The sequence below is a fragment of the Schistocerca nitens genome, unplaced genomic scaffold (genome assembly GCF_023898315.1).
Source record: "Schistocerca nitens isolate TAMUIC-IGC-003100 unplaced genomic scaffold, iqSchNite1.1 HiC_scaffold_340, whole genome shotgun sequence".
NCBI classification, from domain to species: Eukaryota; Metazoa; Arthropoda; class Insecta; order Orthoptera; family Acrididae; genus Schistocerca; species Schistocerca nitens.
This window is the reverse complement of record NW_026045874.1, coordinates 1,829,399-1,844,180: the sequence shown is the minus strand read 5'-3', so window position 1 is coordinate 1,844,180 and position 14,782 is coordinate 1,829,399. Positions and strand designations below refer to the sequence as shown.

The window sequence follows — 14,782 nt, the reverse complement described above, 5'->3', positions numbered from 1 at the left end:
TATAATAAAAGTAATGTCGACCTGTGTAACACTGCAACCTGAAACACACGAAAATTTCTCCACTGACCTACGGCTCTGGTAAAATAAAGAAACTGACAGAACCTACATTGCGCAAAGGAAACGAAACAATCACACATTATGAATCTCACCTGCAAAATGAAGCACTGGCAGAAACAGCAACACAGCAAGACTCAGCAACAGCTAAAAAAATCCTGCTTAAAACTAACTATAGTTGGTCCAGGGAAATTGGGTTGATAATCTTGACAGAGTGTGCCAATGAAACACATGACTTAACAGTGAAATGAATACGCCTAGCTGCAAACAGGCGTTGATATGCCAACGGGGGCAGTTGAAAATGTGTGCCCTGGAGGAACTCGAACCCGGGATCTCCTGCTTACATGGCAGACGCTCTATCCATCTGAGCCACGAAGACACAGAGAATAGTGCGACTGCAGGGACTTATCTTTGACACGCCTACCGTGAGACCTACATTCCCAACTTATTGCGCCGCACTATATTCATAGTGCCCCTGCTCATTAGACTCATTACTCGGGGCTTTTTGCCAATTCCCGTAGGAGTTCGGGCACTGTTTGTGCATCTGCACAGAAGAAGATGGTCAAATGGCCGGTGAGCCTTAACTATATACCAGGTGATCAAAAAGTCAGTATAAATTTGAGAACTTAATAAACCACGGAATAATGTAGATAGGTAAAAATTGACACACATACTTGGAATGACATGGGGTTTTATTAGAACCAAAAGAAAAACGAAGTTCACAAAATATCCGACAGATGGCGCTGGACAGCAAAACGTCAGTTACTGCACATGACAATCGTGTATAAAAAGAGCTGCAATGAGAGAATCAGTTGCGCCAGCAGTTGACGTTGACGTTGATGTTGATGTTGACGTTACCTGTAAAGGCGCTTTTAGTGAAGCTGTATTATCAGAATGGGGAATGTGCTAGTTCAGATCATATCGCTATAGGAAGGGGATTCGAACGGGTGAAGGTCCGTCGACAAATGCAGCTGTCGCGAGAATAATCTCGAAGTTCGAGGCCACGGGTTGTTTAGACGATAGACCCCGTAGTGGCCGACCGAGCACAAGGCGTAATGTTGCTGAGACAGTTCAGGAAGAAATGGAGACTCTAGCGGGTTCGTCTATGCACGGGGAAGTCAGCGCTCGTGCAGTCGCACGACGCACCGGCATTCCATACACTACTGTTTGGTTGGCACTGAGGCGGACCCTCCGATGCTATCCGTACAAAATCCATCGGCATCGTGAACTGTTACCTGGCGATTTAGTGAAGCGGAGGGCATTTGCGGTGTGGGCGTTTCAAAAGATGGCGGAAGATGACGATTGGTTGAGTAACGTGTTGTGGACCGACGAAGCATTTCATGCTCCGAGAGTCTGTCACCTCCCACATCTGCAGAATTTGGGCTACCGAAAATCCTAGAACTATTTTGGAAACTCCATTATACGACGAGAAAGTCACGGTATGGGTTGGATTTACCACATCTACAGTTATCGGGCCTTTTTTCTTCGAGGAAATGCATGATTCTGGTTTTGTAACTGCTACCGTGACGAGTGAGAGGTACGCCGATATGTTACAGAATCGCATCATCCCTAGCCTGGATGATAAACACCTGCTGGAATGTACGGTGTTTATGCAGGATGGCGCTCCACCCCATATTCCTAGACGCTTGAAAGATCTCTTGCGCGCGTCGTTTGGCTATGATCGTGTGCTCAGCCGCCAGTTTCGTCATTCTTGGCCTCCCAGGTCCCCAGACCTCAGTCCGTGCGATTATTGCCATTGGGGTTATCTGAAGTCGCAAGTGTATCGTGATCGACCGACATCTCTAGGGAAGCTGAAAGACAACATCCGACGCCAATGCCTCACCATAACTCCGGACATGCTTTACAGTGCTGTTCACAACATTATTCCTCGACTACAGCTATTGTTGATTAATGATGGTGGACATATTGAGCATTTCCTGTAAAGAACTTCATCTTTGCTTTGTCTTACTTTGTTATGCTAATTATTGCTATTCTGATCAGATGAAGCGCCATCTGTCGGACATTTTTTGAACTTATGTATATTTTTGGTTCTAATAAAACCCCATGTCATTCCAAGCATGTGTGTCAATTTGTACCTCTCTATCTACATTATTCCGTGATTTATTCCGTTTTCAAATTTATACTGATTTTTGATCACCCTGTATACACGACTTAACCTTTAAGTACAGAAATTTCAGTTAGGAGGGAACCGGCAAAAAAAAAAAAAAAAAAAAATCCAATTATGAACTCTAATATGAAAATTAATTTAATCTAATAACTTCCATGGTACTGTAAATTAAGTCAGAAGATCAATCAATAGAATAATTATCAAACACTAGACTGGGACGATGGAGAAGTGGAACAACAACACAAGTCTAGAAAAATAAAAATAAACCTTTTATCTCATCAAATAATACCTTGTTCTTCATTTCAAAACTTTTTTTATGTCCGTTTGCTATCCACCCTTTGTTCTGAGTCATCATTCCTCCTCTTAATAAATCTCCAGTTCACACAGGTCCAAAAGTGTGTCCATGCATTACACTGCACACTTAACGAATCACGCAGATATCCACTACTGACTTTCAAAGATTCTACGACTCCACTGTGCTACCATCGCAGACACAGATACCGTTGCTTTACAACTATTTCTCTGACCATAATTTTTCAAATACATCATTTTCCTTTACAAATATTAACACATTCTATGTTGTTGTTGTGTCTTCAGTCCAGAGACTGCTCTGATGCAGCTCCCCATGCTACTCTATCCTGTGTAAGCTTCTTCATCTCCCAGTACCTACTGCAACCCACATCCTTCTGAATCTGTTTAGTGTATTCATCTCTTTGCCTCCCTCCAATACTAAATTGGTGATCCCTTGATGCCTCAGAACATATCCTACCAACCGATCCCTCGTTCTAGTCAAGTTGTGCCACAAATTTCTCTTCTCTCCAATTCTATTCAATACCTCCTCATTAGTTATGTGATCTACCAATCTAAGCTTCAGCATTCTTCTGTAGCACCACATTTCGAAAGTTTCTATTCTCTTCCTGTCTAAACTATTTATCGTCCACGTATCACTTCCATACATGGCTACACTCCATACAAATACTTTCAGAAACGACTTCCTGACACTTAAATCTATAATCGAAGTTAACAAATTTCTTTTCTTCAGAAACGCTTTCCTTGCCATTGCCGGTCTACATTTTATATCCTCTCTACTTCGACCATCATCAGTTATTTTGCTCCCCAAATAGCAAAACTCCTTTACTACTTTAAGTGTCTCATTTCCTAATCTAATTCCCTCAGCATCACCCGATTTAATTCGACCACATTCCATATCCTCGTTTTGCTTTTGTTGATGTTCATCTTATATCCTCCTTTCAAGACACTGCCCATTCCGTTCAGTTGCTCTTCTAGGTCCTTTGCTGTCTCTGACAGAATTACAATGTCGTTGGCGAAACTCAAAGTTTTTGTTTCTTCTCCATGGATTTTAATTCCTACTCCGAATTTTTCTTTCGTTTTCTTTACTGCTTGCTCAATATACAGATTGAATAACATCGGGGAGAGGCTACAACCCTGTCTCACTCCCTTCCCAACCACTGCTTCCCTTACATGCGCCTGGACTCTTATAATTGCCATCTGGTTTCTGTACAGTTTGTAAATAGCCTTTCGCTCCCTGTATTTTACCCCTACCACCTTCAGAAATTGAAAGAGAGTATTCCAGTCAACATTGTCAAAAGCTTTCTCTAAATCTACAGATGCAGAGAAACGCAGGTTTCCTGAATCTATTCAATAACGTCATCAAAAAATAGCCACCTTGCACCATTCTCCAAGGTAATTAGAAGAAACCGTAACTTTACGTAAGAAAATAAGGCTGAAAATTAGATTTACTAGAAAAACTTCAAATTTATAAACATCCTGTTAGAGAGACGGTAACATTTTGAACTATCAGTTGCAATACGCGAGTGAGCACTCCCTTGCTGGCTTTAAAATACCGCTCGCGGACACGTAAGACGTGTTTACCGATCTCCGCTAACATCGGCGAATGCGCACCGTTTTCTTCAAAATATTTTTTTCTCTATTGTTGAGCTACTGACATTTCATATTACTGGGTTTCGTTTTTCGTGGCTTTTTCATCACATGTTCCTACAGTTGGCATTCCGAAAAGAAAAACTGAATTAGTACAGTTAAGCAGAAGATTCTCATTTTTTTATGTTGTACCTTTATCCATTTTATTCTTTCCTCCACTTTTCCGAAACAGAAGCAATTTTTTCTAATAGAATTCTTATCTTCCCCACATTACATTTACGTGCAGTCTCACTCTGGTGCATACATGTTTCACAGATAATTTTGTATTTAATGCATACCTCTAAGAGTATTGCTTATCACTAGTCTTCTATAAGAGAATGTCACTTTGCTTTAATGTAAAATTACGTTAATTGCTACCAACAAGATGCAGTATATACCGCCTGCTGCATTCCAATTTTTCTTTATTGCTTAAGCTTCAGTAGTGTTAAGCGTAAGTTTCTCTTTTTAGTGACGTTGTCTTTGCTCCTTACCCATGTATTTTTAACAGTGGTGCTTTGTAAATAGAACTCTCTTCTGCACGCTGAATTTACATACAGTATTACTCTGTCAGCAAATGTGTTATAGATTTTATGCGTAATGTATATCTGTAAATTTATCGCTTGTTAGTAGCCTGGTAGTGGAAATTTTCATTCTTACTTTAATGTAAAATGCTGTTACTGAACGCAATCCAAGCGTACTTCTTACGCACATGTACTTAGCACCCTCCGCACCCCAAATTTTCCTCATCGATTGAGCCTGTACTTGTGAACAGTTGACCTTTCTCTGAAATGCTGAATACTTAGGTTACCAAATATTTTATCCTTTGGACTCACGTTATAATTTTATATAGACAAGAGCCTTTACCAATGGGCGAATACATTTGTGCATTTATTCTGACATACGCTGAATTTATTCTGGCTGCTGTCCCTAAGCCATGGTATGTGATGTTTCTCGTTTTCACATCAATTATGTATTAGGCAATAGCCGCTCAGCTTCAGCTAATGTAATTTACCACCCTGTGGTGTAACTATTGAGTACACTTACCTTACAAATATTTCGCGATTATTGATATTTTGTTAGATACGTAAAAATAGTTTGTAACCTTTTGTATACGTTTATAGGACCGACTTATTCTGAAGAAGATTTTTTAGAAATATCGTAACCTGGACCAAGGGCTAAATAAACCTTTGGTTTGAAACTCGGTGGCTGATTTTTTTCCCACCTCTTCTACTCTTAATGATGTACAACAGATTCTTGTTGTTACTGATGACATAAGATCATTCTCTGCCCAATACTTCACACCCTTTTGGTGCATTCTTCACACCCTGCCCTCCCAATCTTAAATTGATTTACTTTTAAAATGCTGCAGATGCGTAAAATATTTAACTGTTCCAATATAAGCACAATTTCACATCATACATTAATACAATGCTTTTTTGTTGTATGCTTAACATCAATTCCTCTTAGAATTCAGCATTCACGCCGCCTGTATGCACATTAATAGGAAGCTCAGAAAACAGCTTACACTCCACAGTATCATAAATTGCAAACATTCATCACACACACACACACACACACACACACACACACACACACACCGCCACCACCACCACCACCACCACCACCACCACCATTATGTCGTAGGGATGGTAGAAGATCGAAAAAGTAAATGTAATTGGCCACACTAGATTTAGTCGTGCTCAGTGAAGTGAAAGACGAATAACGGAATATATGAACAGGATGAGAGAGTTGTATCATGAAAGGTTAGGTATGAATCGGAAGATAGGGCAAACAGTGAGTTATTGTGAACAGTCCAGTGATTTGTCATCACAATCTCCAAACTGATGTCAACAATAATGCAGCATCACGTGCGGAAGGTTTAGTGACAGGACGAGTATATGACAACAATGAACAGCTAACTTCGTGTATAAAAAGCGATGAATATATAATAATCACGCGGTATTGGAATGCTGCAGTAAGGGAAAGTTTGAACACAGAGCATTGCAATCTCTCTCTCCCTATTGTGTTTATCCATCATGCCATTGAAATCTCCGTCTTTCCCTGTTGTTTTTACCCTCCACAGCTCCCTGAAGTACCATACAATTACAATCTGTCTTCCCCTGTTTATTATCCTTTACAGCTTTCTGTAGTACAGTGCAAGTTATTCGCTGATGTCTTTGCACAAGTCCTATCATCCTATTCCTTTTTCATGTCACTGTTTTCCACATATTGCTGTTCTCAGCTATTCTGCAGAGAACTTACAGTTCCTCTCTTACGAATTCACCTAATTTTCAAAGTCCTTCTATAGCACCCCATTTTGAATGCACTCATTCTCTTCTTTCCATGTTTTCCCCACAATTCGTGATTCATTTTCATACAATACTGTGTTCCAAACGTACATTCTCAGATATTTCTTCCCCAAATTAAGACTTAGAGGCCTTGTTTTTCGATGAATGTCCTATTTTCCTGTGCTACATTACTGTTTGTAACAACTTCGCTTCGTCTCTTATGTCTGTTTGCTTCCAGTGTAGTAGAATCCCCTCAATTCGTCTACTTTGTGGCCACTAATTTTAGTGTAAAATTTGCCACCAATGTTATTTCTCCTACTGCCAATACTTCACTTTTCCTTTCGTTTATAAATCCTAATCCTGTGATGATTAAAGTGTTCATTCCACTTAACACCTCTTATAATTCTTTCGCTCTTTCGTGGTACACAGCAATGGCATCAGCGAATCGTATCAGCGGAAACCTTTCCCTTAGGATTTTAATTCCATTCCTGGAACTTTCTTCTGTTCCACCATCGATCATTGATGTTCACTTTAAACAACTGGGAAGAACCACTGCATCCCTGTCCTGCACTTTTTTAATCACGGTACTTCATTCTTCCGTTCTTATTTTTCCCCTGTTGATTATAGTGCATACAATATTGTATATTGCCTGACTTTCCATATATCTTACAATTAGGTTTTTTTTGAGAATGTCATATGTGTTGCACCATTTTACATTCTCAAAGGCTTTTTAAATGTCGACAAATAAAATGAAGGTTCCTTGCTTTTTAACTCTTGCCTCCATGTCGTATCTACCTCTCTGGGTGTTTTACCTTTCCTAAACCCAAACTCGTTATCCTCTACTAGATTTTTAGCTTTCTTGTCCATTCTTCTGTATATTGTTGTCAGTAATTCCTATACATGAGTTGTTCAGCTCATTGTGCCAAACATGTCGCTTCTGGAGCGTCAGGATGATATTTTTCTGAAAGTTATGTTTCCAATTCGTCTTCCATTTCTCCGTCTATCATGTCATCCAATAGTTTCTCCCCCTCATAGAGGTGTCCAATGTACTATTTCCATCCATCCTTTCTCTTCTCTGCGTATACTAATGGAATTCCTTTCTATTATTAGTTTGTTGAAACCCTCACTTTTAATTTCACAAAAGGTTGTTTCGAGTTTGCTTTGTGCTGAAACTGCCCTTCCTACTTATTTTTCGATTTCATCTAATTTTTCCTTCATCTATTTTGCTTTATTTGTCGTGACCTACCTATAGATTTCATTCCTTAGCGGGTTATACCACTGTTTTCTTGTCTTTTCGTGAATATTGTTATATTTTCTTATTTTGTCAATCAATTTCAGTGGACTTCACATTCGCCAGCATTTCTTCAGTTCCTTTTCTTGTACCTGCCGTCTCCTGTGATTTCTCCTTTTAGAGAAGTCCACTCTTGTTCGATTGAATTTCTAGTTTCGGTATTCGTTGTCGCATTATCTTAAGTTTCATTGAACTTCCGATTCGCGTTTTACTCCTCACTACTGTAGAGTCCCATTCATTTGCAAACTGAATCCTCTTGACGGTTTCGTTAAGCTTCAGTTCACTCATTATCACAATAAAAATGTCATCAGAGTCTACATCTCCTCCCACATATTCCTCACCATTCAGTATCTGATTTCAGAATCTGTCTGGCCATGATGTAATCCAACAGGTATTCTCCTCCGTCTCCAGGCCTTTGCCAAGTATACCTCCAACTCTACGAACAGCCCAAAACACTGAAGCACTGAACAGTTCATATGGATGTCCCAGTGTATAGAATGTAGACTTCCGGTACCTGCACCATCCTGAAAATCTGTTGGAATGGAGCAGTGGGGGGGGGGGGGGGGTGTGTCTCGAATGAGCTGCTAATTTTAATTAGTAGTTAGTAATTAGCAGAGTAGGTCCCAGAAAATGCACTTCAGTGATGAGAGTATGTGGTAAGTTATCATAATTAAATTTCACTGATCGTTACCATTGCTGTTACTGTCCAATATCATTATGACACACAAAAAGAAAATGGCGTATGGCATCGTTGACCGGGAGGCCCCCTCCAGGGAATTTCGGCCGCCAAGTGCAAGTCTTATTTCATTCGACGCCACATTGGGCGACTTGCGCACCGGTGATGTGGATGAAATGATAACAGAACAGCCAGTCCACGAGTGGAGAAAATCTCCAACCCGGCCAAGAATCCAACCCGGGCCCACTTAAATGGGAGGTAAGCACAGTACCACCCATCTAAGCAGGCGAGCTGACACTCAAAAATCTCTGTATCTATGAATAAAATATGAATGAGTCACAGACGTGGTAGTAGCACTGTGTAGGGGGGTATGAACTGTAATAACGTAGGCTCAGTCATGGGTCTAGTGGGTGGTAGACTTAGATTTATTGGTAGAATACTAGGGAAATGAAATCAGTCTACAAAGGCGACTCCTTGCAATCACTTGTGTAGCCCATCCTACAATATGGCTCAAGTATGCAGGACCCATACTAATACGGCTAACCGGAGGTGTTGAATGTATACAGAGCACGGTAGTATGAAAGGTCACAGGTCTGTTTCATCTATGGGGAAGTGTGAAACTAAATTGGCAGACTCCTGAGGATAGTTTGTGTCTTTCCTGAGCAAGCCTACTTACAGAGTTTATAGATCCGGCTTTAAACTATAATACTGAGAATATACTCCAGTCTTCTATGTACCACTGCAGTAGGGATCTTGAAGAAAAGATTAATCACCACACACACACACACACACACACACACACACACACACACTTAAAAAATGACTTCTCAAACTCCAAACGTGAACGAAATGGGAAAAACCATAAGTGGTACACTGGGATGTACCCTCTGCCACGCGCTCCACACTGATTGGCAAGGTATACATGTAGATGTAGGTGAAGCATACCAAAGCCTCTGATTCCACATGTTAGGGAGTGATTCACTCACAGTTCTATGCTGTTTCAACTGGACTTTCACACAGGTCTGCTTTCTGTGGTCTACAATGAAATACCATCATAGTTAGCAGGCCCAGATCTAGGGGGAAAGGGTGGGCAAGCCAGAGAATCTGCCCCAGGCGGCAATTTCATAGGGCGCCAAATTCATAATTTTGAAGAAAAGAAAGCCTTGTTTCACAAACCACCTGGCAGCCAGCTCATGTCGGTCTATCGATTATTTGTATGATTTTAAAACATATCGCTGTTGGTTTTCGAACACATTCTAAGTTGATTTCTGAACGAATAATGATTTTTGAATGTGTGCATAGTGTACATGATTCTCTGCCAGGGGAATCCCAGTCGCATATAGAACTAAGAAAACTGTCCCGCATACAAAAGGGGACGGTGCTACACGAGCTGAGCCGAATAAACCCGAACGGTTAAATGCCAGTCGCGGTTTATGTGGGTGACTGACTTACGAATGATCAGCTTTGTTGTAATTACTTGCGAAATCCATAAATTCAGACTACCATAGTGGAGATGAACGACTAATGGGAATTACAGGTAAGAAAGGTTTCATATTAATCCTCAGTGTTTCGATGAAAATGAAATTTTGGAAGAAAATTTTTACCAGGTCGCTACACCACTAAGAACCGCTTGAACAGTCCCCGGTAAGCGTCCGCTTAAGTTCTGTTCTCGAAATAGCGCGGAAAACACGTTGTACGAACGCGTAATAACACCTAACTGGAGAATAAACGTAGATTAACTGAACTGGTGATTCTGGCAGGATTGGTGAAGTTCACCGGAGAATACGTTTTGATGGTGGTAGCAATAGTTATCGAATTACTGACAAGATTGATTGTCAGAACGAGAAAGGGGAAGAAATGGGGACATCACACACATTATATGGAAGAATATAACGATTCAAAATTAATATAAAAAATTCCGTACAACTACTTTTCGATCTCATGCTTGAGAAACAGGAGCGTTTGAACGAAATGTGAAACAGTTTCCTAACTTAAAACTTTTTGCCTGTAGTAGTCCTATTAGGCATTTAGTATTTTGGAACAATGTCTTGAAAGGAGGATATAAGACGAACATCAACAAAACCAAAACTATTATAATGGAATATAGTTGAATCAAATCAGGTCATGTTGAGGAACTAGATTAGGAGATGACAAAGTAGTAGATGAGTTTTGCTATTTGGGGAGCAAAATAACTGATGATGGTCGAAGTACAGAGGATGTAAAATGTAGGCTGGCAATGGCAAGGAAAGCTTTTTTGAAAAAGAGAAATTTGTTAACATTGAGTATAGATTTAAGTGCCAGGAAGTGTTTTCTGAAAGTATTTGTATGGAGTGTAGCCATGATGGAAGTGAAATATGTACGATAAATAGTTTGGAAAGGAAGAGAATAGAAGCTTTCCAAATGCAGTGTTACAGAAGAATGCTGAAGATTATATGGGTAGAACACATAACTAATGAGGAAGTATTGAATAGAATTGGGAGAAGAGGAATTTGTGGCACAGCTCGACCAGAAGAAGGGATCTGTTAGAAGGACACCTTCTGAAGTATCAAGGGATCACCAATTTAGTATCTGAGGGCAGTGTGGAGGGTAAAAATGGTAGGAGACAGAGAGATGAATACACTAAGTAGATCTGGATGTAGATTGCAGTAGGTACTGGGAGGTGAAGCAGCTTGCACAGGGTAGAGTAGCATGGAGAGCTGCAGCAAACTGGTCTCAGAACTGAAGACGACGACAACAACAACAGCAATATTGGTACTTTGTGAACTATATTCTGCCATGATATTTATGTAAATGAGTTATTTATGTAAATGAGTTGTACAAAAATTACTATTTGTGCCAAAACAGTCTCACGTATTTGGCGTGTATTACAATTGCTGCAATATTTGAAATGTCTATTTCGTTTTTTCTAGCATACAGTGCCAAAATATATGTACTCATATCGGAAACCATATCAGTCTTTCGTACTATTGATATCAACAGGCTTTTTTGTATTAGACAACGACATTTTGATTTACCACGTGGCAAACCTTTGCCGAAATTTGATGAGGTAATAATTCCTTTCGTAGAAAGGAAAGCATGCCATGTAAAGCTGCAGCAAGATGAGAGAGAGAAAAAGATGTTGGGACCTACAGATTGAAAAAATGTGTACTGTCTTGCTTGTATCTCGTCTTTACTGGTTTTACATTTCCCGTATTTATTTTTGTCACACAAAACAGAGAGTTATTAGATAATAGGTAACAAAGAGTGCAAATTTCTCTGAAGAGTTCGTATTCTCCCGGTTACAGATAACCTCATCCAGTGTTACTTTTGAGTTTTTTAAGGGGGGCACGATATCAAACCTGCCGACAGGGAGCTGGAGAGGCTCCACACGACATTTTAATTTCCACTGTCCTGCATAGATGTCTGATGGATTTCATTATAAAATATACACGTCTGAACTCCGCTGCGTGAATACAGTGACGTGCGGTAGAAGAATGCTGTGTGAAGAGGCGTGGCATTACACTTTGGCATACTTAAGACCAAATAACATATTTTACATTTCCTCGAACATATGTGTTTGATATATAAAAGCTCTTCAGAAAGATGTGCGCTACCAAATGAACATATTTTTAAAAATTGGTTTTTTAATATTTGACGTCCCGACTCAAACGCTTGGAGAGGGGGGGATGGGGGCGATGGCAACTATAAAGTTTCAAGCTTTTGCCCCAGTTCCGAAATATCATAGATCCGGGGCTAATTGCTAGTACCCTAAATCAGACTGGTTTCACGTGAGTCAGTGTACACACCAGAAACAGCCAATGGAGCAGCACAACCTCCACCATGGCCACACCTAGTAAAGCACTCTGGCGATCAGAACAACTTCCAGGTTATAAAACGGTGTATAGTCGTTCGTAATTCACGTTTTCAATCTCGTCATTGCATAGAAAAGGATAGGGAATGTAAAATGTAAATCTTCAGAAAGTTGAGATTCATCTTGAGTATATGACACATCTTTGCAGAGATCTATTTTCAGTTGGCAGAGTAACACCACTATCTGTGTCCATTTAACATTTATCGAAAATGAAGTATCTGGAAGCGAATATTAGGTTGATTAGCTGTAATAACTTCATTGACAGAATAAAAAAAGTACATTGTTCCTGTCCACTTGATGTTTGTAGAAATATTGTAATGTTTTATGTAATAGCGCATGCAAGTCACAGTTTGCAGTATCAGAAAATAGCTGTTATGTGCTACAGTGATTATAGTGATCTTGTAATACGAAAGTGATACTATGGATTTCTCAGTACTTGCATCAGTGGTATGAGGTAGACGTTGTGTTCACAAAGCTGATGTCTGCTTAGAGGAAGATTAGATATATAATGATAATCTAGCAAAGTGCATGAAGCATAAATTTAGTCTGAGACCGCAAGTTTTGCAGTACCCAGCAGACATGTGGTGCACAGAAGAATTTAATTACAGGTTTGTGTTTTGTTTGTTTTCGTGTGTGCGTTTGTTTGTTTTCGTGTGTGCGTTTGTTTGTTTTCGTGTGTGCATTTGTTTGTTTTCGTGTGTGTGTGTGTGTGTGTGTGTGTGTGTGTGTGTGTGTGTGTGTGTGTGTATGTGTGTTTGTTTTCGTGTTAGTGTTTGTTTTCGTGTGTGTGTGTGTGTGTGTGTGTGTGTGTGTGTGTGTGTGTGTGTGTGTGTTTGTTGGTGGTTTTCCTAATGTTTCGACAAATTCATGTTTTGTGTGAAGGAGAAACTTTTTCTATGGCTATGGGGAGGCTATGTTACGAAATTTGGCAGTAACTGGACTGAAATCTTTTGGCTCCTTCTAGGGAAAATGTTTAAATACATGGAGAGGTGATTTGTTTGACGTGTTACTGACAATAGTTTTAGGAGGATTGCTGCACACACAGATAACTAGTATCTGTAGTATGAAGCATCTGTTTCAGTAGAGGTCAACGACTGGTTAGCAATAGCGCTTTAAGGTCGAATAAACTGACTTCTAGATAACAAGGAGAAGCACAGTTTCTTGAGAGACTGATAAGGGAATTTTTAATGGAAAAGGGATGAAGACTTTGATCGTAGGGTAGAACAGAATCTCTGTACCTTAATATAAACGGTGTTGGACACTCTTTTCTACTGTCTAAGGTGATTATATCTGCATTCAGAACTGTTCGAGTTTTTTGTGTGTGATGGGTTTCTTCATTAGGTGAGTGTTTTTGTAGTAAACTCTGGGAATATTTCTGTTTGTTTCAGACGCCTTCCCGGAAAGGAGTGTGGCAGGAGGCTGATCGAGGCAGCTAAGGAGGGGGCAGTGGAGGAGTTGAGGGCGCTTCTGGCGGCAGGTGCGAATGTGGAGGCGAGGGACGAGGACATGTGGACTGCCCTGCACTGGGCGGCAGTGAGGGGACACGAGAATGTGGTGAGGTGTCTGGTGGAGGGTGGGGCGGACGTCGAAACCAGAGACAGCAGGGGGAACACACCCATGCACTGGGCTGCATACCGCGGCCACGCGGCTGTGGTGCGGCTACTGGCCGCCTCCTCTGGTGACCCCAACGCCAAGGACGAGTACCGGTGGACGCCGTTGCACTATGCAGCGAGGCAGGGCCACGCAGAGGTGGCGGCTGTGCTGCTCGATGTGGGGGCCGACAGAGAGGCCTGGGATGATCACGGACAGATACCTCTGTACCTAGCCATGCAGTACAGAGAGCAGCAGCTTGCAGATATGCTATCATGAAGCATGCAGTCCAAAAAATTCTTTTGCTATAACATTTAAACACATCTCTACATTTATTTTGTATAATTTTTCAATAAAGAATGTAAAAAATTAATTCTCCAGCCACTCATTTACATCCACATTTAAGTAGTACATGAAGGTACTCTATTAGCACCGTGTGGGAACTAAGGTTCTGGAAAACGAATTGAAAATACAAGACACTACCTCTGTTCATAAGAAAAAAACTCAAATGCATTTCTAGGCTAAGCTTTGCAGACGTCAACAAGTACTGAAAAATAAACACTGCAAATGAAGATAACTACTGCATGGTATGTGGTAACTGACAAGTACAGGCTGTTTCGAAAAGGGCTTTACAATTTTAAAAACTCATATAAATTTATTGAAAGAAGATGCAGAGCAGAGTTTAGTGTTACTTTGTGGGAGAACACATTAAGTTTTCTTAACCTTAAACTAACATCCCTTTGGAAGTAAATTTCTTCCCAAACTCGCTGTAGAATTCCAGGTGTAACTTGATCAGTGGCAGCCTAAATTTTTGCTCTAAGTCCAGGTAGAGAAGCCAGCACAGGTAGTACAAACACGATAACCTTCATGAATCCCCATAGAAATGTCGAGTGGTATAAGGTCTGGGGGACGTGGTGGGCCATGCATTTGGCGAATCGCGACCAATCCATTGACTTGGAAAGCGGTC

General features: G+C 40.5%; 1 protein-coding gene across 1 annotated transcript in view; it reads left to right on the top strand.

The window, feature by feature from the left end:
- Positions 1 to 14,120, top strand: part of LOC126227759 (poly [ADP-ribose] polymerase tankyrase-1-like) — a 62,705-nt gene extending 48,585 nt beyond the window's left edge. The window contains exon 3 of the mRNA XM_049942245.1: positions 13,614 to 14,120. Coding sequence (XP_049798202.1) covers positions 13,614 to 14,094 — 481 coding nt within the window. The 3' untranslated portion in view covers positions 14,095 to 14,120. The remainder of the gene's footprint in view (positions 1 to 13,613) is intronic.
- Positions 14,121 to 14,782: the final 662 nt, after the last annotated feature.